Raw genomic sequence first — 22,571 nt, forward strand, 5'->3', positions numbered from 1 at the left:
CCTGTGTGTGTGTGTGTGTGTGTGTGTGTGTATGTGTGTGTGTGTGTGTGTGTGTGTGTGTCTGTGTGTGTGTGTGTGTGTTTGGTTTGTGTTTGCGTGTGCATTGTGTGTGTGTGTGCATGTGTGTGTGTGTGTGTGTGTGTGTGTGTGTGTGTGTGTGTGTGTGTGTGTGTGTGTGTGTGTGTGTGTGTGTGTGTGTGTGTGTGTGTGTGTGTGTGTGTGTGTGTGTGTGTGTGTGTGTGTGTGTGTAAATGAAGGTGTGGATGGATGGTAATGATATTTGGCTTGTCATATACAAGAGGGAATTGTATGTCCGGGTCACTCACAAAGTTCCCCATTGAATGTACTTTGTGTCTGCAGGGAAAAACTTCATTTCTCCCCTGAAGAAAATTGTGACTGATCTGAGTCCTGTCTTCCCAGTGACACTGCGAAGGTTAGTATAGGGGCAATCATGTAATACTGGACTTGCTGTTATACTTTTAAGTAATGTAATGTTTTAGCCTGTATATGTTCCAGCCGATTTCAACAGAATGAGCATAAATAGCCACGTAGAAAAATCAGAAAGCACCCAGCTGCAGGCTTGTAATATTTAGGATATTATAAATATGTATTATACCAAATTCAGCAACTTATCTGAAATTGTGAGAACAGTGACATGGGGATGAAGCAGTCAAAATATGACACATTGTAATAATAATAATAATAATCTGTCTATTCAGAAAATTCTGTCCCTATGGGACCAATCAGTGTGCCTGTCCCAAATATGACGGGAATATATTCTCATTATAGCCCAAAACTATTAATAATAATGAAACCGTCTACCGGCAATTTTTTTAGGTCAGCGAGTGTAAGGAGTCAGGTAGCTAATCAGATGGACCCCAGGCTATATACATGTATATGTATAATCATCTGGAATAGCATCATGGCATGTAGATATGCTGGGTGTTGTGTTCCAAGTAAAAGTTCTGCTTGTCTAGAATTGCTTTTCTGAAAAAATAAACATTCAAACACAACAACAACAAAGAAAGCCAATGCCAACTGGAGGTTGGCATTAATTTCCAAGACATCAATATCTATAAGTCAATGATGTCATTTGATCCTTGTTTTCCCTGCCTGTAGCTCCAATGGTGCAGGGAAAGGCAGCAGTCCCTCTCTGTGTCAGTGGAGTGAAGTGTTGAACCATCCTGGACTCATCTGCTGTCTGACTCAGACTGCCGGCACTCCTGTGGTTATCATGGTCAAACCAGACTCCATCCTGGTTCAAGAAATCAAAACTGTTCCTGCAAAATCCAAGGTTTGTGTTTTAAATGTCATGAATGTACAGTACAACTGATTGGAGGGGGGGGGGTCACTCAGTATATTTAACTTTGATTACTAAATTGTATGCCAGGAGTTTACTGATATACCAGATTCATAAATCATTTTTCTTTAAATTTATTACCTTTTTTGTGTCTTCTGACCACTGTCAAGACTTTGGCTAATGTCATTCTGAAAGTATGATTTTGATGTAAGGATGGATAGTTTTACACTTATTGTCTAATGCATGTTGTACATGTAACATCTGTGTCCATAATATCACCAGGGCCCATAATATCGCCACCTTGAGAAACAGGGTGCTTAAAGATATTTTTACTGCAACATACTTATGGTATGCACTCCTTCACACATCAAATGTACATACCTAGGGTATGTTGCAGTAAAAATATCTTAAAGCACACTATTTCTCAAGGTGGCGATATTATGGACCCTGGTGATATTATGGACACAGATGTTAGTGCCAAAATTTCCATTTTGATGACAAAGGGATTGTTTCCTGAAGTTTCAATGTGCCTGAAAAACTCAGCAGGGAAGAACAGGAGTCATGTGACTGGACTGCAGTTTTTATAGTGCAGGAGAGCCGGAAAGTAATAAAAGCATTAGGTGGACATCAAATAATTTTTTGTTCCTATATGATGATACATGTAGTACTATACATGACATTTCTTGTACATGACTTGTATGACAGTTAAATCCCTGCTGTGCCCAGATCCAGGACATGGTTGCCATCCGGCACGCGTCCGCCAGCTCTGACAACCAGCGCACGACACTGATCCTGCTGTGTGAAGACGGCAGTCTGAAGATTTACATGGCCAACGTGGACTCCACCAGTTACTGGATGCAGTCTGCCTTCCAGTCTGTCAGTGTGTGTGGTGGGGTTCGACCGGTCAGTCAGAGGAAACCACCCAAAACTGGTAACTTTGAGTTATTGTCTTTCCCAGGTTAGGTGCATGTAGACACACTAATGTGCATGTAAAATAACTATAATGCACAAGAAGGTGGTAGCCTGAAAGTCTCAAAATCTGAGAGGTTCCCCACAAAACATCCCAAGGTTGTTACTGTATATATTAGGCTATTATTGTAGTACAGTTTTTGCCCAAGCTAACAAACCTTGTTTTATGTACATTTCAGGACGGCCATCTTCCCAGGTTACCTTCCCTGTCGACTTTTTTGAACACCAACAGTCCATGACAGATGTGGAGGTAGGACAGACAACAGAAAATGTTATCAAAGTGTAAAGTATTAAAATAAATGATGTGAAAGTGGTCACTATACATGTACATGAAGAGTTACCACTTTATACTGTACCTGTCCTTGGTGCTGAACGCCTTCACACACACCAGTGCAGATGTACAGCAGTTTTCACTTTATAATTGTACATTGTACAATAAATGTAGAACATGAAGTAGCATTTTTGTTTGTATTACATTTATATAAGTTGTAAACCACCTCAATGTGTAAAATGCTTTTAAAAATTAATGCATAAAACCATGAGGAAGAACACTTTACTTTCCTTCCAAAGTCAACTTTTGTTTGTGTACATATTGTATACTCAGTCTGGTAAAGTTGTACCTTAAAAGGTGTAACACACCTGTTTTGTACACTAAGTACACAAGCTGTATCTGAATCAAGGGAGGAAATTGATATAAAGTTCCTTTCATCGGGGTCTGCTAGGAATAAGATCATTCTAGAATTGAGACAGTTTATTTATAATACATGTACTTTGAAACTACGTTGGTTGTAAATTTCACATAATACATTTTCTTAAACTTTTTGTTCCAAACTCCAGTCTAAGATATCACTGTCAGCATTACAGTCTCATGCTCACACTTTGTCTCATTTTCATAAATGGTGTCTTACATTTGTACATGACTTGTCTCAAAGGAGGAATTACTAGAAGTTGAATGCTGATGGGATTTTGTGTGATATTATATACCATTATGATAATATGGATTGATCATCATTATCATGATGTTTCTTCAGTTTGGAGGTAATGACTTGCTTCAAGTGTACAACTTACAACAACTGAAGCACCGACTCAACACCACGGGGATGTTTGTGGCAAGCACTAAGGTATTGTCATGTTCTTAATGTTACACCACAAAATAGTTTGAAGGTTGTTCCAATAAACCACCCGACTTCTCTGTAATAGTACGATACAGTAACTATACTAGCTAATATACATGCCTGTTACATTGTACACAAAGTCCAGGGCTAAGTAAGATCATACATTGGCCTCCTTCGCAGACTTGTTTCGCGCGAAACCTCTCCACGGCAAAAACTCCCTCGGTAGCAAAATCGTCCCTTCGCGGCATATTACTCACGTCGCTTACAGAAAAAAATAACGCTGACGCCCAACAACTCTGCGAAGGAGGCTACATGTACGTAGCCATCCTGTCGGTCATGTTGTACATGTGGAACTCTTCCATTCCTGCAGCCATCCGGGTTTTCCATTGAGATCATCAACCCCAACCCCACCCTGGTGATGACAGGTCTGCGGGTCCATGTGGGGTCTCAGTCTGTGGAGCGAGCTCCCTCCTTCCTGGAGATATTTGGCAGACCCATACAGGTGATGGTACAAACAGATTCCCATTGTAACAGGGCTCCTCTGGGCCTTTTTGATTAAAGCCGCGCTCACAACCCGCTGTTCGTGCTTTTTGTCTGAGTGTACGTTTTTTTTTAAGGCTACGTCTGCTACGTTTTTCTGAAAATGTGGGGAAGGAATAGCGTCAACGTGTGTCACTCGCATGGTTGCACAAGGTGCAATAGTGTGGTCTGCACGCCATGTCTGGCCGTGAGCGGTTGCGTGCATCGGTTGCGTGCATCGTTCATTGCGCAAGTGGTGAGTTGTACGTGCTTACAACGTACGATCTCTGTGCGATTGCAACTTCTTAAGGAACGGGGCACGCGCATTGCCCGCACTTACACGTACGGGTGGTGAATCCGCAGACCGCACGCAGAAAAAGTTTTACATGCACTTAAAGTTCTGCGGCATGTCTGCGTGCTCCCAAATCCGTAGGATTCCGTACGGAGGTGGTACTCACCACTTACGGATCCCCTACATGTGCCCAGGTTTTTGCACGTAGACAGCACGCAGATGCACGTACGGCGGGTTGTGACTGAGGCTTAAATGACTTACAGTACATGTCTAATAGTCTATCATGTCTGCTATTCGAGAAGAAGGAGTCTGTTTAAAAAATGATGGTCGGTAACTTTTTTCACTTACTAATGACATTAAAGCATTATGTTAGCCATCTTTGTGGCAAAGAAGTTTTTGACAAGCTTGTGTTGATGCAAGGGGTTGTATTACTTATGAGATCATTCTGTTTCTTCCTTGTGTGTATTTCTTAAAGTACGTACAGTTTGTACATGTACATCTACATTGTACAAATGAACATGTATGTCACATGACTTGGCATCGGTCATGAAAGTGTGAGATCATGACATGTTATTGGTGCAAAAAGGAGCCTACCACTAGGCTAAGCCTTGCAGAAATCTCTTTTACTATGTTTGTAATATCATTGAAGTACATGTAGCTACTTTTCAATCAATGGATTAAGAATCTTTGCACGTTTGGCAGACAAAACTGATTTCTTCCAGTGGAGACACAATGTCAATAGTGCCAGAAATATCAAGGAGGTTAAATATCTCCGTGGAAATATTCACCGTACATTGCAGGAAGCTGCCAGCAGTCTCACATAGCAAACTAAAACAAACTTCTTTGATACACAAGTTCAACATGTATATTTTGTGCATGTGCAAAAACCTACCCAGCATTGACAGGAAATACATCTTCTTGAGTGTTGGATCATAATGATGTCTGATGGGTAGATCAGGGCAACAGTTACCCAATAGCAAATTGTTTCTAATTGTTCACAGTGCACCCTGACCCGCAACCGCTGGTTTGACCTTCCCTTCACCAGAGAAGAGTCCCTGATGGCAGACAGGTCCTGTACACTCTTTGGTAAGTACAATGTAGCTGATATCTGTCATCGAGTTATCGCCATGGCGATGCAGGATGGGCTATTCTACATAGGCTGTTTTGTTTGGTGTAAGCAAGAAGCAGCAATTACATTCATCAGTACGCTGTGTCAGCATGTGGGGTATGGCTTGTACAGCTGGAGACCTGGTCAGGCCTCTAGCCTGGTTCAGAATGACTCGGCTATGGGGCCTTCACTACCAAGCCAGGGGAACTAACTTAATAGACGTGCTGCAATCCTCCTTCTGGAGAGAAGGGACTACTACAGGTCACTGAGTAATGCTTGAAAATGCATCATACATTTTGTATTTTGCTTCTGAATCATCTCAGTTGGCAATGTCTGCTTTACCTTTTAAGTTAATACCTTCCACTCTACTTTTTAAATTCATTTTAGTAGTTAACTTAAAATGAGACTTTCTGACGTACTTTAACATTGGCAGCTTCAGGTACCATATTTTGTTATTGTTGTTGTTTTTCAGTTGGAGCTTCCCTGGACCCCTCTGGAGTCACTATGGTTGATTCCATCAAAGTGTATGGGAAAAGTAAGGAGGCATTTGGTTGGCCAGATGAACTGGAGGAGTTTCCATCATCTTCCACTGGTCATTACCTGACCGCCATGTCTGCACCAAACCCACAGGCCGCCGTCCAGTCTGAGGAAACTCTGTCAACCACAGACAGGTCAGGAAACACTACTTGTAGAAATGGTGCCCTTTGGTCAGATGAGTTTGGACTAGTGCTGTCCATACACAGACCCCTTGTACCTACATGTCCATGCACATTTTGGGCTTACTTGACAGTAGACAATGTACAATGTACTTGCATGTAATATACTATGATCATGAAAGTTCATCTGTAAAACATTTAACCCATTACAAAGGAGAAATGATTTCACCTAGAGATTTTGACAGGTCACCCTGGTCTTCCTCTGAGTCAGTAGACTGACCCAGTGAGGCTTGTCACGTGACCCAGTGTTGACGTCACACAGAGAAGCCACGTGACAAGTCTCACGGGGTTAAAACTGTTAAAGCAGTTTCAACTGCACCAGATGTATTATGATCTTCTTGTGAGTTAACCGGACATGTACATTGTTATCATGTGCAGTTCTTACAGATTGAGATTTGCTGACCATACATGGTTATCCGTTTGTATATTGGTGAAGATTTTTCTGACATGAACTGTTGGGCATGTCCACAGGCTGATCACCAGTGCCCTGGAAGTGCTGGAAGGATGTTTTGCCATCTTCCCTGACAGTACGGTAAGTCTGCATCCTTCAGACATGAGATTCTGAAGTTGCCAGCTGTAGATTGCAAACCACATTTCCAATTAGTAGAGGGATAAATCTCTTTGAGTACTCTAGCGGACAATTGAGATCTCATCACAAAGGACAAGACTAAAAGAGAGCTGGAAGAGATCTGTCACCATTAGAAGAGACTCCAAAGAGAACTGCTGTAGATTCCTTCTTGACACCTAAGGTTGGACCCCCCTCAGATACCATCAGTTGTTTTTAAATTTGAACAATAGATAAATGGGGAATAGTGTCTGACCCTATATATAAACAATGACATAAAAACAACAACATGGTAACCAAGTTTTCACACCGATTTTGAAAGAGACTTTAAGAGACTGCAAGAGATCTGAGATAGAATTTGGGAGAACAATGCCTAATCCAAGGAGAACTGCTGTTTTCTCAATTATCCACTAAGAGTACTCAAAGAGAATTATCCCTCTACTAGTGATGATAAATGCTAAGTATAGCAGAAAAGACCAGTAACTGTTAGTCAATTTTAATTTACAATCAAATTGTACTGAATGAATTGCTGCCTGCTCTTGCTTTGCATTTTGTACACAAAAATTAAAATAATGATAATTATATAGTACTGCACATTCAAGTGGTAAAAGTATGTAAGAGGAAGGAATGAGTGTTAATGTTTTTGAGTAAATTGACCAATGTCAGCATGGATTTAACTAACCCAAAGCAGTGGTTCTGTATCCTGGCTGTCCACCAGTACATGTATAATGTATGTGTGAGCACATTCCTTACCTGCCAAAGCCTTTTTGCTGTATTCATCACATCTGAAGGAAAGTGCTACTCACATGTACCTCAGACAGGACCCCAGACCAGTGTCCACACACGCACACACACAAACACACACACACACACAAACACACACACACACACACACAAACACACACACACACACACACAAACACACACACAAACACACACACACACACACACACACACACACACACACACACACACACACACACACACACACACACACACACACACACACACACACACACACACACACACACACACACACACACACACACACACACAGCCCTCCCATGTGGAACAGCATTCTTGTAGCTTCTTTGATGACTTACATGTAACTGTTAAAGCTGACACTGCTTCACATTAGCAAATTTCAATCTGTATTTTATGCTTTGGGTTTTAAAACTGCAGAAACAAGCCCCAAGAGGAGTCCTTTATTTTCTGGGTGGTACCCTAAAAATCAGCCCAAGGCCCTTCCAGTAACCATTTTCCGTCAAAATTTTTGGTATTTTTGCTCCACGAGGGTCAATATACATGTACATTGAGATAGTGTGGTTTCAACTCATTATGTCCAGTAGATAAATGACTAGAATATTGGCTTTGAAAATTGGGTTTCCAAGCCCTAAAAAATGCACCGGATGCCTTTAAGACATATCAATGTCATGAAAGTATTCACATATCCATTACGCTGTACCAAGTTGCTCATGACTTTGCATAATAAATGATTTCAGGAAAGTCAGCGGGAAGGTTGTTTGAAGATGACCATGGAGCTGTTGAACCCAGCCCTGCCAGTATCAGTACAACAACATGCCAAAGCTCTGCTCTCATCTCTGCATACCAACAAAGTGGACTACTATGAGCACAAGGTAAAATGGCTTCAAGTTTATTAATAAGGACAGTTGTGGTGTGAAGCAGACATTCTATTTAATAGTCACCAGCCAATCACATTTCTGCCCAGAGTCAAGACGCAGTGTGATAGGCTGGTAGCTTTCCTCCAGCAGGAGGCCTGGGGTAGTATTTGATTGGTCAATGGCTGACCATGTTAAAAGATTTACCCAGACCCCCTTATAGTAAGTTGTTATAATAGGCTGGAGTTGCCCAACAATACATCATCTCTCTAGGTCAGATGGCTGTGTTATGTCTGGATTTCAAAGTTTTCTTTCACAGGTGCTAACTAGAGAGGTGATGTTGTGATGATGGAGCTTGTTCAATGCACATAGCAGTCATCTACATGCAGTACTTGCATATACATACTACATAGTTACATATTAAGAGGCACAATAATCTTACTAGTAGTTATCAAAAGATTTAATGATGATTTTACATGTAGTTTCATGATCATAGTCTTTGGGAAACAGGAACTCTATTCAGCTGGAGCTTCACATTAAGTATGTGCAGTCAATGGACCATTCCAGATTGAACGCATCAAATCCACTGTTCTATTTCAAACACCTCCATCAGACTCAGCACGGCAAATCTAAAAGCAGCAAACTGAGTTGATGTCTGCTTGATAAAGACTCCTTGTTTTACATGTGAAACTGAATTTGTGACATCGCATGCACTTTCAAGTTAAGGACGTTCTGTTACTGTTCCAGTTGTTCATAAGCTATCATTGTTTATGTCAGTGTTTGCGTGCTTATTTTTCTACTTTTACCACAATCCCTTTATAAGTTGCGCCCTCCCTCATGGGTCCCCGTGAGTTTTTATTTCCCATTTCGTTTTTTTCCTGAGCTTGTATGCAGCTGTGATGCATGCAGCAAATACCGTGGAAAACCTGTTACAGATAAACGTACTCTGCTTCACACATGTATCGGCTGTTAGTCAGCAACCGGGCACTCTTGTCCACCTACCGTGTGATGTTATGCAGCCAATCACGCCTCTTTTGGCATATTTTGATTAACGACATGTGTTATGCAATGTTTTTCATCTCTAGTTGATAACTACATGTATGAATCTCCCTTGTAGGACCAGGCCCAGCTGTTGCATGTAGTGGGTGGTTTGGCTGCTCACTACAAGGGGAATGTGGACATGGATGTGGAGATATTCCAGCGCATAGTGATGACAGCTCACAGTGTGGCCATGGCCCGTCCACAGAACTTGTGCAGATATGCTGTTCTCCCCAACACACAACAAGCAGAAGGTACAGTAACGTATTACAGAAACTGTTAAGGTGTCCTCCCTGGCTAATTTGGCATTTTAAACTTTTCATCATTTTGTCATAAAGAAATTTAGAAAGAACTGTAGCTGTAACTGAATATTGCTACCTGGGTACAAAAGGGTTGTGAATATGATTTTATGGACCATATGGATGACGTCATCATATTTTATTGCCCCAAATGTAATTATCTTTAAAGTTTAATCTTTTGCACAAATCGATATCTACTTCTACTAATTACCCGTAGTTATTAGAGAATAACTAGCTTTCAATTAGGTTATTAGGTTTTTCTCTAATAACTACAGGTAATTAGTAGATATCAATTTGTGCAAACGCACGTTTGTCGTTTTGACCAATATACACATGAAAATCATACTTTTATTGCAGTTATACCAAAGTGCTGTATTAATAGCTTTAAAGATAATTACATTTGGGGCAATAAAAATATGATGACGTCAACCATATGGTCCATAAAATCATATTCGCATCCCTTTTGTACCCAGGTATCAATATTCAGTACAACTACAATATTATTCTTTCTAAATTTCTAAACAAAACAATGAAAAGTTTAAAGTGCCAAATTAGCCGGGGAGGACACCTTAAATTCTGTTTCTAAGCAAGAAAAATATTGACCCTGGAAGTCTTTGCAGTCTTTCTCTCAATTTCTCAGCCACTACACCCACCACTGTGGTACATAATCATCATCATCAACTACATTCTGGGTTCAAGCAAATGGCTCATCTAGTTTTAGTTGATTTGAATCAGATCAAGATTTGATTTTAATCTAATAATAAAAGTATGTTGAACTTGATAGACAACAATGGTTTTCCATACAATGTTGCAGACTTGGCCCCTTCTCAAATGAAGATTTCACATCCGTTCCTGGAAACGTTGCAGCGTGTCTTCTGGCATCTTCATGGCATCAAACCTGCCAACCCAGCACTGGCACCTCTGGGTCTACCAGGTATGTCTGCTACATGTTAGACAATGCTGAGTCCATGTGGAGAAGTTTGACTGAACCCAGCCTTTTTGTTGACTTCATGGCTTCTATTGTAGCATTTTGGAGCTATAATAGGATGCCTAGACCTGTTTTTATTTGTATTTTTTTGCCCCGTCACATATTTTTTCTGAAAAAATGTGAGAACAAATAAATTAAATTGGTGTGGCCTAAGTTAAAAAAAAGACCTGAAGTAGAAACATACCAGCTCTTTAATGACAATATATATTAATATTGTTCCTCTGATGGTGTTATTTTCAGGTCTGACCCCTGTAGATGTAATAGTAGCAGCCCTGGTGGACATCATCCATGCCTGCACCTTGTGTAACCTTGATCTGGTTCCGCTGGCATGTCATCTGTATGTCCAGATGTTACTTGCACAGGTCAGTATCCAGTCATCAGCATTCACAGTAGGTACATGTACCTGCTAACCCAGTCAACCAAGAACACTCAGTAACAGTACAGCCTGTATTTTGGAAAGTAAAATGTGAGTGGGTACAAGACTTAGTGCAGATACGCACAGTACTGCTGGTGCTGTCCTATTGTACGCAATCAACACATTATTATGTTTGCCAAGAACAGTAAGTATGTTTTTCAGTTTTTGTGTCTGCCTGGCTGTGAACAGAATAGTTGGAAAATACTTAATGTGGGGTACATTGTCTTGATATTCAGTATGGATGATGAGACCTCAAAATTATTAGATTTTGGCCTCCTGGCCCCTTTCCACAGTACTGCAGAAGAACCTATAGTTTTGATATTTTGTGTGCTGGACATCAGAAGAACTACTGGTTTTGATATCTACATGCTACATGTACATGATTGTATGGTCATGAATCATGAGTGGTGGATACATCGTAGCTCTTATGCTCAACAAGAAAAAAAGTTTTGGTTCCATAACTGCAGCGTTCTGTATTTACATATTTGATGCATGTAATTTAGATGCATGGATAAGCCATAAATCATGAAAAGTCAGACAGTATTCATATTCAATTTTTTGTATTTGTTGAATTTACTGTGTAGCTAACTGATGAGAAGTTGTCTGTTTTGAATAGCAAAGTTCTTTGATCACAACCATTTATTTTTATGAGCCGACATTTCGATGACCGTCTGTCATCTTCATCAGGGCGATTCTGACTGGTTTACTGTGCACTGATGCTAGTTGTTACTTGGTGCATAGTGCCCTAAAGGCGTGCATCAGTGCACAGTAAACCAGTCAGAACCGCCCTGATGAAGATGACAGACGATCATCGAAACGTCGGCTCGTGAAAAATAAATGGTTGTGATCAAAGAACTTTGCTATTCATTCGTTTACCAACCTGATGAAATTATTTACGGAGTTGTCTGTTTTGTTTGCAGGACCTGATGGTGAGTTTCTCGTGTAAGCAGGCTTTAATCCATGTGCTGAGACCTCGGCAGCGAGGCCCGTCTCTGGCAGCAGCAGCTGGAGGTGAGCAGGAGGAGGACAAGCCGGCGCAGGACCAGCCGGGCGCCGGACAACATCTGGACACGGAGGCCAGGAGCACGCCTGGGGCAGAACCACAGTATGAGGTAAACTTCACTCTCACTCACTCACTCACTCACTCACTCACTCACTCACTCACTCACTCACTCACTCACTCACTCACTCACTCACTCACTCACTCACTCACTCACTCACTATCCAGGATTAGATTATACTGCTGCTGTTGTCCCTGCCACAGGGGTCGGCAGCAGTCGGCTAGTAGTACTGGTCTTCACACTGCTCCTCCAGGCAGCCCTATCCTGTGGGTCAACACTGGCAAGGCCGCGCTCTCTAATGTCTTTCTTCACACACTCATTAACATCAGCCACAAATCTACCATGAGTACACCACTGCACCTAGAAATACACCTGTTGGAGTCCTCATACCACAAGTGACAGAGTTCACCATCCACACTCCAATGTGTACTTTGTCCTCTGATCTCATATGTTCGTTTACTCACAATTATGCTGAATACCGAATTAAGCTGGTGTGTTACTCTGAAAGGCGCTTATACCAGCTATACAGACACAGATATCGGCATAGACATTAAAAATACAGGTTGAATGTTTCTGTATTACATCAGGCAGAAGGGCTGAGTCTGGAAGGCCGTGAGTTGGTGGGAGACAGCGGCAGTTCCGGCGGCCCTCACCTGGAGGCGCTGCTGGCAGATGGAGCAGAGTTCCCCGCCATGTTGGACATCCCTCCTGACGCGGACGATGAGACCATGGTGGAGCTGGCCATCGCTCTGAGCCTACAGGACCAACGAGGTCACTCCAGCGGCCTGGGGCTGCAGGGGCTGACCTTGGACGCCTCTCAAGGACAGAGCCACTCCTCACTGGAGGCGGGAACACTTTCTGACACAACAGCATCAGGTCAGCATTAACAGTGGTCACTTTCATGAAGATGATTGCATGCAGATCCAACATGTTACTCTTTCTCACATTGCTGATAATCAGAATATTGACAGGACTGCACGTACATGTATATTATATGAGCTATTATACAGTCTATTTCTCATTTTTACCAACTGAAGCCCAAATTTCCTTCTGCAACTAGTATAGTATTAAAATGTGAAATTATGTTCCAGCTTTGTAAAGACTTAACTTGTAACATGTCGGTGTTATTTCTGCAGCAGCAGCCAGCGATGATGAGGGCAGCACAGCTGCGACTGACGGGTCCACGCTGCGGACCTCTCCTGCAGAGCATGCTGGGAGTGGGGAGTCAGAGAGCAGTGGGAGCGCAGCAGACTCCATTACAGGCGAGCAAAACGGTAGGAACAGCGCCAAAGTACTCCTGGACCTGTATCTATTTTTCCATCTTCAGGTATAGGTAGTGATAGGAAAAAAACAGATTATCTTGAGGCATGACAAATATAGTTTATCAGGGCATTTAGACATGGCCATAGGTACTGATGATACTTATAATATCAATGAATCAGGTTTCCATCAAACTTTTATCAAATCTGGACAATGGATTCATATTAAGTAAGCTTAAGTTCCAGGATTCAAACATGTCATGACTGTATGTCAACTCTGATCAAAGTTGATCATTGCATCAACATCAGCTAATAGGTTTCCTTAGAGGTATCACTTAATGTTAATAACTACGAGGAAAGAAGGTGAGCTACTATTTTATTTGGGCTGGTACCTCGGGTGATACAGAATACATTGTGTTGTATACATGTACTTCTACTCTTATTGCTTGTATGTGATGCCAGCTTGAGAGTAGTCCGTAACTGTGTTGACATGATGATGACTACATGATCATTTGTACATTGCTGATTAGTGAGTGGACGCAGCAGCACATTTGGAGACTCCATCCAGGATGGATCTGTGTTGGAGGCCAGCAGTGCAGCTACCAGTGGCAATCTGGGGGGGACTGGTCTGCAGCAGGAGGGGGAGGAGTCTGAAGGGGAGGCTGATGTAGACAGATACAGGCAAGTGTCAACTGAAGCTCCTCAATCTGTCACAAAAGCTGATTGAGGAATGAATGAATGATTTAACATTATTAGTAATTGGTTGCAGTTTTGCTTTTGGTCAATTTAGAGGACATGATACAATTGTTATCATGACAATGTGATAGAAAGTGTTGAAGTGTTGATGTTGCTAAGTTTTGCTGTATTCCTGTAGACTCCAGTCCCTGCGCAGGGCTCTACTGGAGCAGTGTTGAAGTGTTGATATTGCTAAGTTTTGTTGTATTTCTGTAGACTCCAGTCCCTGCGCAGGGCTCTACTGGAGCATTGTTGAAGTGTTGATATTGCTGAGTTTTGTTGTATTTCTGTAGACTCCAGTCCCTGCGCAGGGCTCTACTGGAGCATTGTTGAAGTGTCGATATTGCTGAGTTTTGTTGTATTTCTGTAGACTCCAGTCCCTGCGCAGGGCTCTACTGGAGCAGTGTTGAAGTGTTGATGTTGCTAAGTTGTGTTGTATTTCTGTAGACTCCAGTCCCTGTGCAGGGCTCTACTGGAGCAGTGTTGAAGTGTTGATGTTGCTAAGTTGTGTTGTATTTCTGTAGACTCCAGTCCCTGCGACGGGCTCTACTGGAGCAGTGTTGAAGTGTTGATGTTGCTATTTAAGTTTTGTTGTATTTCTGTAGACTCCAGTCCCTGCGCAGGGCTCTACTGGAGCATTGTTGAAGTGTTGATATTGCTAAGTTTTGTTGTATTTCTGTAGACTCCAGTCCCTGCGCAGGGCTCTACTTGAGCATTGTTGAAGTGTTGATGTTGCTAAGTTGTGTTGTATTTCTGTAGACTCCAGTCCCTGCGCAGGGCTCTACTTGAGCATTGTTGAAGTGTTGATATTGCTAAGTTGTGTTGTATTTCTGTAGACTCCAGTCCCTGCGCAGGGCTCTACTGGAGATGCTGATGAAGGACATCCCCAGACTGAGGGAGGTCGGTGGGACCAGAGCCATCCCATTCCTGCAGGTCAGTCACAAGCCTACATTTGTAAGTGGGGTACATCTGGCAACAATGGAGTCAATGGAAGTAAAAGGAGGTTAAACAGGAACTTCAATTGTTCTTTCAAATATTTGCATTGTAATGCATTGAACTTGTTGGAATTGAGTGTATATTTGGGTGAAACTAAATGGGAGGTGGTTTTGACACTGAGTGGGAGGTGGTTTTGACACTGAGTGGGAGGTGGTTTTGACACTGAGTGGGAGGTGGTTTTGACACTGAGTGGGAGGTGGTTTTGACACTGAGTGGGAGGTGGTTTTGACACTGAGTGGGAGGTGGTTTTGACAGTTGACTAACTCTATACAATGTAGATATATTAGTCACGGTTGAAGGTGACCTAGCATGTGCCTTGTTGGAGCATGTCAGTGTAATAATTACCTCCTTGAAAAATGGAGGTAATTGTTTTTGGTGCATCTGTGTGTGTGTGTGTGCATTTGTGGTCAGCATAACTTCATAACGCCTTTATGGATTGTGATGATATTTGGTATGCTGGTAAGTCTTAGGAAGACGAGGCAAGGTCAAATATGGGCCTCCTGGTGGATGACCTTGGTACTGCAGCAGAACTTCCGTTTTTTTGTATCTTCTGTCCTGAACATCCTGAACTTTTTGGTGACAGATAGCTTTTCCTGTCAGGAATAAGTGGCGTGGGTTTGGTCCCCCTAGCAGCTTGTTCTGGAACTGCAGGGGACCTTCACGCGAAATCTTTAAAAGCCAATAAGTCCAGATAGGAACAACGTATTTTTATCATTTTTGGTATGTAGGTAGCTGAGAGAGAGATGTACATAATTAAATGCAAATTATGCAAATAAGGACTTAATTTGCATAATTAATTAGGAAATTCTATAATTGCAGTGTTTTATATACTGCTATACTGTATACATGTAATCTATTTAATCTGTGGCTGGCAGAACATCAACAGATACCAATTATGCAGATGATGACATAATTTGCATAAATTATGTGAAAATTCTGTGACTCCCTATTGGTGAATGATTGGAATTTTATACCTTGTGACATGTGTAAGTTACTTAAAGGTTAACACCACTATGCATATATTATGTTAATGTAGAGGTCATTTGCATGATTAATGAGGACATGTTGAAATGAAGCAAAGAAGACAAATTTTAGACGTAGGTATGAGGTCTCCGAATTCTTGTTGTGCAAGAATTTAGTGTTGTCATACTGATTACATCATATCATACTATGATATCCTCTTTACAGTTCCAATATATTATATTCACAAAAACCCAAAACACTGACTTCTTTTTTTCCTGTGATAACAATACATGAATGAATGTATGATATAAAAAAGAATCTATGGTAATCACCTTAATTGTACTGTAACAACTAATTTTCTATCATTACTAACTTTCTATGAATGACTACAGGTGGTTCTTATGTTGAGCTCTGACCTGGACTGCAGTGACATGAGGGACTCTGCAACACTCAACAACCTGCTGTCATGTTTACTCCAACAGTTGGACATCCCCACACAAGTTAGTACATCCTTGTTTACCCCAAGAACAATATTTCTGCCCTAGTTTGTGGAATAGGATAGGGTGTATCAAGCCCACAACAAGAAAAGAACTTACAACAAGCATGCAGTGACACAAAAGACTTCAATGACCTTTGGGGACTGTGTGCGTACGTGGATGTGTGTGTGCATGCATGAAGAGTGTACATCTGTCAATATGCGTTGCTCTGTTCTAAGAGAAGACCTTTTGAACTTTGACTTTTTCTTGATCAATGACTGTTTTTCTGAAATATGAAGTTGTTTTCCTGTTGGTATGAAGTTAGACAAAGTTTTCATGTGGGTGAGTCTGGTCCATTCATTGTGATGTGTTGGATCAATGTCTTGCAGGATGTGGCCAGAATGGCAGAGAGAAGTAAGGAGCATGAAGTCCAGCTGGTCATCATGAGACTGTTGAGTGTCTTCATGTCTCGCACAAAGATACTGTCCAAAACACACACCGAGGTAAGAACAGCTGCAGCTGGCACAAGCTGCAGGACTCTGCTGCATGTATTCTATTGGCCCAGTTTCAGCTTAACTACATTGTACAGTTTGTACTTCCTGCAGGTAAATAAAGGCAAAGAAGCAACTGTAACAACTTACTGTAAAGCAAGTAGTGATGCTTCAACAACCATTGTTTGGTTCTTAGTATAGAAAGGAAGAACAGGACATATATTTAACAAAACAAAAGTTATAGTTTATTTTTACATATTTTGAGGACAAAACCAATACACAATGAGGGGCCAAAACTAGTTTAGTACCCGGTAAGAATGATGTGTTACTTACTGTACAATGTAAATCTTAGTTCAAATATCGCACAGCTGGCTTCATGAACACTACTTTATCAGAATGTCAGACTCTGTGATTTTTAATAGTGAGCTTAGTACTTAGTAGTCTTCTAGGATGGTTTTAGCATGTATTATCGTACATGTATGTGCTTTTTAGTGTGTTTGTTAAATGTACTGTATGTAATATTTAATAGACCTATAATTATTATTCATCTCAAACTGTTCACAGAGTTCTTCTGAGCTGTCTCAGCACACAGCAGGTGTGGTGCTGTCCGCCGGACTGTTGGATTACTGTCTGCTGTGCCTGAAGGAGCTGCACAAGTATTGGACAGACAGTCTGAGGGAACAGGTAGGCACATGTCTGTTTGGCAGACAGTCTGAGGGAACAGGTACTAGGCACATGTCTGTTGGGCAGACAGTCTGAGGGAACAGGTAGGCACATGTCTGTTGGGCAGACAGTCAGAGGGAACAGGTAGGCACATGTCTGTTGGTCAGACAGTCTGAGGGAATACATGTAGGTAGGCACATGTCTGTTGGACAGACAGTCTGAGGGAACAGGTAAGCACATGTCTGTTGGTCAGACAGTCTGAGGGAATAGGTAGGCACATGTCTGTTGGACAGACAGTCTGAGGGAACAGGTAGGCACATGTCTGTTGGACACAATCTGAGGGAACAGGTAGGCTCATGTCTGTTGGATATCTCATGATCCAGACATGCTAGGGTGACGAAATTTGCATGGTAGGTAGCTCTCGTGCTGGGGAAGAAGTGACGTGCGTTTGGGCCCCCTAGCTGCTTGCTCTGGAACTGCAGGGGCGTTAGTTGAAAAATGTTTAAAGGCTGATAACTCAAGAACCGGTGGATGGATCGTCGTGATTTTGGCATGTAGGTAGCTGAAGTGATGCTTGACATAATGATATTACAATTATGCAAATATTAATGTAAAATATTAATGAGGAAAGTCTATTAATCAGCTGCATTCCATGATAGGACTATTCAAGCATGTGTCATACATAATTGAGAACGGCAGAAATACAGGTAGATATCAATTATGCAAATGAGGACTTAATTTGCATAATTAATGAGAAAATGTTATAATTACATAGTGGTAACTGCCTGGAATTTCATACTTGGGATATTTGAAAGTTATGTAAAGGTGAACATAATTAAACATAACTTATTCAAATAAGGACCTCATTTGCATAATTTATGAGGAAATACTATAATGGCATTCTTTGATAAGATAAGACTGTCTTCTGGTGTAGAATATGATCTACAGATATAATTGATGCAATATAGGATCCTATTTGCACAATCAGTAATTAATCTATAATTTCTTAGCCATAAAGGCTAACCTCATTTGGCGAAGGTATGAGATCGTGGAACTCTAGTTCAGCTTCCTTTTGATGGTAAAATTGTATACTTCTCGTCTTGCGTAAGGAAGCTTGTATCGAACACAGTCAGTGTTTTGACTGAAAACCTGGCTTACGCAATCAATGCGGCTTCATGGGAATCATGTTTCTACTGTTTTGTAAGGCTTTATGTTTGCATGTATGTAGCAGTTGTGTGACTGCTTGGCAAAGGTGGTATTTTTCTGAGCACGAGCCGCCGCTACCAAGTGACCCTCTTCTCAGCGCCATCATTATTATTGGTGAAATTCAGATTTTCGACAAAACAATAAAACTACAAAACTAGTATATAGAACTATAATTTGCATGCAAATAACAGCTATGCATTGACTATGATTATTTGCCTTTTTAATTAGCAAAGTCAGTGGCAACAAACATGGCGTACTTCTGCATATTAATAAGATCAGTAAAAAATCCGTCCGAACTTAGGGCACATCCAAACTTAGGGCATGTATTACATGTATGTCCACGGACAGTATGGATCTGTATGTATTATATCTACACCACACATACCCCAAACAATTGGATGCTGATAGTATTCTATATCTACACGTTATTTGTTGAGATTGTAAATGAGTACCACTGTGACAGAGTAGAATGACCAAGTGTTTGCCCCTATATGTACAGTTTGTACAATGTAAGCCATAGTGTATGACAAAGTTTCTGCAACTAAGTTACTGAGTACCCATATCTTGTTTCGTGTAGTTTAAAATTAAAATTTAAATGACTGTGTATAATGTTGTATGCTGCAGGAATCACAAGCCACAGTGGTCAGTAACTTACTGAAGCCGCACCAGTCCATGTCACCCCCCGACATGTCCCCCTTCTTCCTAAGGCAGTATGTGAAGGTAAGGTACATTTGTACATGTACTGTGAAAATCTCAGCTGGCTCATGTAAATGTAAACTTTGAGGTGCACTCTGTTTGTCCAACTGAAAGTCTACTTTCCATCATTGTTGTTGGTAGTCATTCGCAAAGATATTAAAGACTTAATACATACAATGTATTAAAATACATTACATGTACCTATTATACATGTATGCAATAATTGTACTTCTGCTTCTGGACCGTTCCTTTGAACAAAACACTCTTAACCATCAACTGGTATCCTTACATTACTGCTGTATTCAATGTATGTTTTCAATAAATATATTGGTCTGTCCCATATAGTCGTGTTTGTCATGTGCTTTCAACTAATCTCAGTCATAAAATACAATGTCATGTACATGTATGTCAGACTCTATAATCATAAATTATTACTCTTAACTTTATAGATGGTACAGCAACTGTTAGTTGTATAAATGAAAGGTGACTGCTCATGTATTATATTTCCAGGGCCATGCACAAGATGTATTTGAAGCCTATCCCCAGCTGTTGACAGAAATGGTGCTACGGCTGCCATGTCAGGTACATCAGGCTTTTCCAAGACTTTCTCTGATTTCCCTCATCTGAATCCCAGTTTACTGGAATGTGAACACAACCTGGGGCCTTTGGTTAAGCTTTTTAAAGCTTAAAAGTCCCCAATCAAAGAGCCACACCTTTAACCTGTAAAAATCCACCATGCATCATGATTGTACAATGTACATTCCTGCAGGAATTCCTGAAGGAATACGTTTTTCTGCAGAAATGTCCTGCAGAAATTTCATTCCTGCAGGAAATGTTGCTGGAAATTCTGCAGGAATGACCTAATGACAGTGGATATGAGTTCTTTTTCTTTTGAGATGATTGTGTTTAACTTTGTTTTTAAACTGTTACACCATGCCTATTTACATATTTATACAATGTATGTGGACAATGAGGTCAGGAGACTGTTTAAAGATATTAATCAATTTGTTACTAATTTAAAAGTTTTGATGATAAGAAAGGTTATGGCAGCATATGGCAGCACGATGTATAACAATGTCATGTCCCTTGGTGTGTTTCAGATTAAGAAGGTGGCAGATCTGTGCCCCAGTGTGACCTCTCCTGTGTTCCAGCAGGACTGGTTTCATGTGCTGTCAGAGGTGACAACGGTTCCTACTTTACATGTTCAGTACAAATTCACTAAACTCGCGCAGGCACGCGCAAGTCATACACATACACACACGCAAGCACAAGCACACACACACATGCACACACACACACACATGCACACACACACATGCACACGCATGCACGCACACACACACACATACACACACACACACACACACACACACACACTGTTCATTTGAGAAGTCATCTTAAGGGCACACAAAGTAAAAAACATTGTCTGAATATCTGAGCCAAATTTACCATGTTGACAGAATTCAGTCAAATATCTTGACACTTGCCATGTAGCCCTCCAGACTATATGATAACTTTGTTTTTTCTACAGTATATGCTGACACAACATACAACCTTCATCAGGAGGCAAGTCAGGAAAGTGAGTAACAAGTGCCATGTACTCATTAAAAATATATAATTAAAGAGTTAATATTATGGAATTTGGTTTTCTGGAATTAAATTGCTGCTTGTTGTCATAATGGTTGTAAAAATGATATTTGCATTGACTTTTTGTACAATAATTATTAGTTAGTGTTGACTGTGTGTGCTGTGTTTTGCAGCTCATGCTGTACCTGTGTGGTTCTAAGGAGAAATACCGTCAGCTGCGAGACCTGCATGCTCTACAGTCTCACATGGGCCAAGTCAAGTAAGTAACACATATTAAATGGTTGTAAGTCTGGAACTTATGCTTTTAAATAAATAGAATTATTAAGTTCCTGATTTGAACTCAGATTTTTTTATCAATGAATCTTTATTAATGCATGAAAATGCCCATGGGGCTATATGTGATGTTACATGACTGTATATCATACAACTGAGTAACATAGTACATACATTTAGGATAGAACGATAAACAAATAAGGTTTAAGTCTAGGAACTACAGTTGTAACTAGAAAATACATTTTTATCTAATCCTGGTCTTAAGGATTCCTTCTCTCTTTTGAAAGCGACTATTTTATGAAACATTTTAAACATGTACATTATATGTCCAGGATCTGCATCAGAGCAAGGAGGCAGATTGATTTAATTGTTGACTGTCTGATTGATTGATTGATTGATTGATTATTAAACAGTTCTCATTATAAAGTACTGTTTTTTATGTTTGAGATTTTAAAGAACAATCATAGCTTAAGTAAAAAGTAACAAACTCTCAGATTCTTTTTGAAAAATGTTGAAATTTGAAAATCGTTAGTCTAAGAGTAGACTGAAAATCCAGGCACATTAGTTACAATGTTATGACATGGTTTACAATGTATATCTTTAAGTTACTATGTTCATTATTCTCTGATTTTTATAGGGAACTTTGTGAAGAAGGAGGTTTCAAGAAGAACGGTCTACAGACAGCAGTTATCAGCCTTCCTTATGACAAACTCATTGTAATGGTAAGATGCTGCTGCCTGTTAATTAAAATAAGTCACTGTTATGACCAATATGACTTCGCTTGATTTTTGCCTCAAAGAAGTCCCAAAATTGCCTTCCAGACAGTGTTGGCTTATTTGGGCACTCTTGTTTCCTGACTCACTCACAAAGTCACTCTGGTGTTCAATCTTTGAATGTAGGATCATGACAAATTCGTATCATTGTAAAGGAACATGACTGTAATGAATAAGATTGTGATAAACAATTGTACTATATACAAAAAAGATTGTTTGACAACAGCAAAATGATTGATCAAATCCAAGTTTCTAAAATTTTTATTATTTCATGCATATGGAGGACGTATCAATCACTGTCTTTCGTGCCTTCCTTCCCAGATGGACCACCTGAAGGCCTGTACTGAGGTGGCTGCTACTCGAACCTCTAACTGGCAAACTTTCTGCCATCAGGACAAGAGTAAGTAGTTTCAAACAGCTAATACATATATATATATATATATATATAT

At 40.6% G+C, this 22,571-nt stretch overlaps 1 protein-coding gene across 1 annotated transcript in view; it reads left to right on the forward strand.

Moving 5' to 3' along the window:
- LOC109470506 (E3 ubiquitin-protein ligase UBR4-like) overlaps nucleotides 1-22,530 on the forward strand; it is a 62,727-nt gene extending 40,197 nt beyond the window's left edge. The window contains exons 27-54 of the mRNA XM_019769466.1: nucleotides 361-433; nucleotides 1,120-1,294; nucleotides 2,027-2,231; nucleotides 2,449-2,519; nucleotides 3,301-3,390; nucleotides 3,755-3,886; nucleotides 5,197-5,281; nucleotides 5,776-5,974; nucleotides 6,491-6,551; nucleotides 8,087-8,221; nucleotides 9,321-9,495; nucleotides 10,355-10,474; nucleotides 10,769-10,890; nucleotides 11,864-12,055; nucleotides 12,592-12,880; nucleotides 13,141-13,278; nucleotides 13,794-13,944; nucleotides 14,835-14,931; nucleotides 16,350-16,457; nucleotides 16,823-16,936; nucleotides 17,489-17,608; nucleotides 19,418-19,513; nucleotides 20,000-20,071; nucleotides 20,590-20,667; nucleotides 21,021-21,068; nucleotides 21,250-21,335; nucleotides 21,987-22,071; nucleotides 22,444-22,530. Coding sequence (XP_019625025.1) covers nucleotides 361-433; nucleotides 1,120-1,294; nucleotides 2,027-2,231; nucleotides 2,449-2,519; nucleotides 3,301-3,390; nucleotides 3,755-3,886; nucleotides 5,197-5,281; nucleotides 5,776-5,974; nucleotides 6,491-6,551; nucleotides 8,087-8,221; nucleotides 9,321-9,495; nucleotides 10,355-10,474; nucleotides 10,769-10,890; nucleotides 11,864-12,055; nucleotides 12,592-12,880; nucleotides 13,141-13,278; nucleotides 13,794-13,944; nucleotides 14,835-14,931; nucleotides 16,350-16,457; nucleotides 16,823-16,936; nucleotides 17,489-17,608; nucleotides 19,418-19,513; nucleotides 20,000-20,071; nucleotides 20,590-20,667; nucleotides 21,021-21,068; nucleotides 21,250-21,335; nucleotides 21,987-22,071; nucleotides 22,444-22,530 — 3,404 coding nt within the window. The remainder of the gene's footprint in view (nucleotides 1-360; nucleotides 434-1,119; nucleotides 1,295-2,026; nucleotides 2,232-2,448; nucleotides 2,520-3,300; nucleotides 3,391-3,754; nucleotides 3,887-5,196; nucleotides 5,282-5,775; nucleotides 5,975-6,490; nucleotides 6,552-8,086; nucleotides 8,222-9,320; nucleotides 9,496-10,354; nucleotides 10,475-10,768; nucleotides 10,891-11,863; nucleotides 12,056-12,591; nucleotides 12,881-13,140; nucleotides 13,279-13,793; nucleotides 13,945-14,834; nucleotides 14,932-16,349; nucleotides 16,458-16,822; nucleotides 16,937-17,488; nucleotides 17,609-19,417; nucleotides 19,514-19,999; nucleotides 20,072-20,589; nucleotides 20,668-21,020; nucleotides 21,069-21,249; nucleotides 21,336-21,986; nucleotides 22,072-22,443) is intronic.
- Nucleotides 22,531-22,571: the final 41 nt, after the last annotated feature.

The sequence above is a fragment of the Branchiostoma belcheri genome, unplaced genomic scaffold, assembly GCF_001625305.1.
Source record: "Branchiostoma belcheri isolate BF01 breed outbred unplaced genomic scaffold, Haploidv18h27 scaffold228, whole genome shotgun sequence".
Classification (NCBI taxonomy): Eukaryota; Metazoa; Chordata; class Leptocardii; order Amphioxiformes; family Branchiostomatidae; genus Branchiostoma; species Branchiostoma belcheri.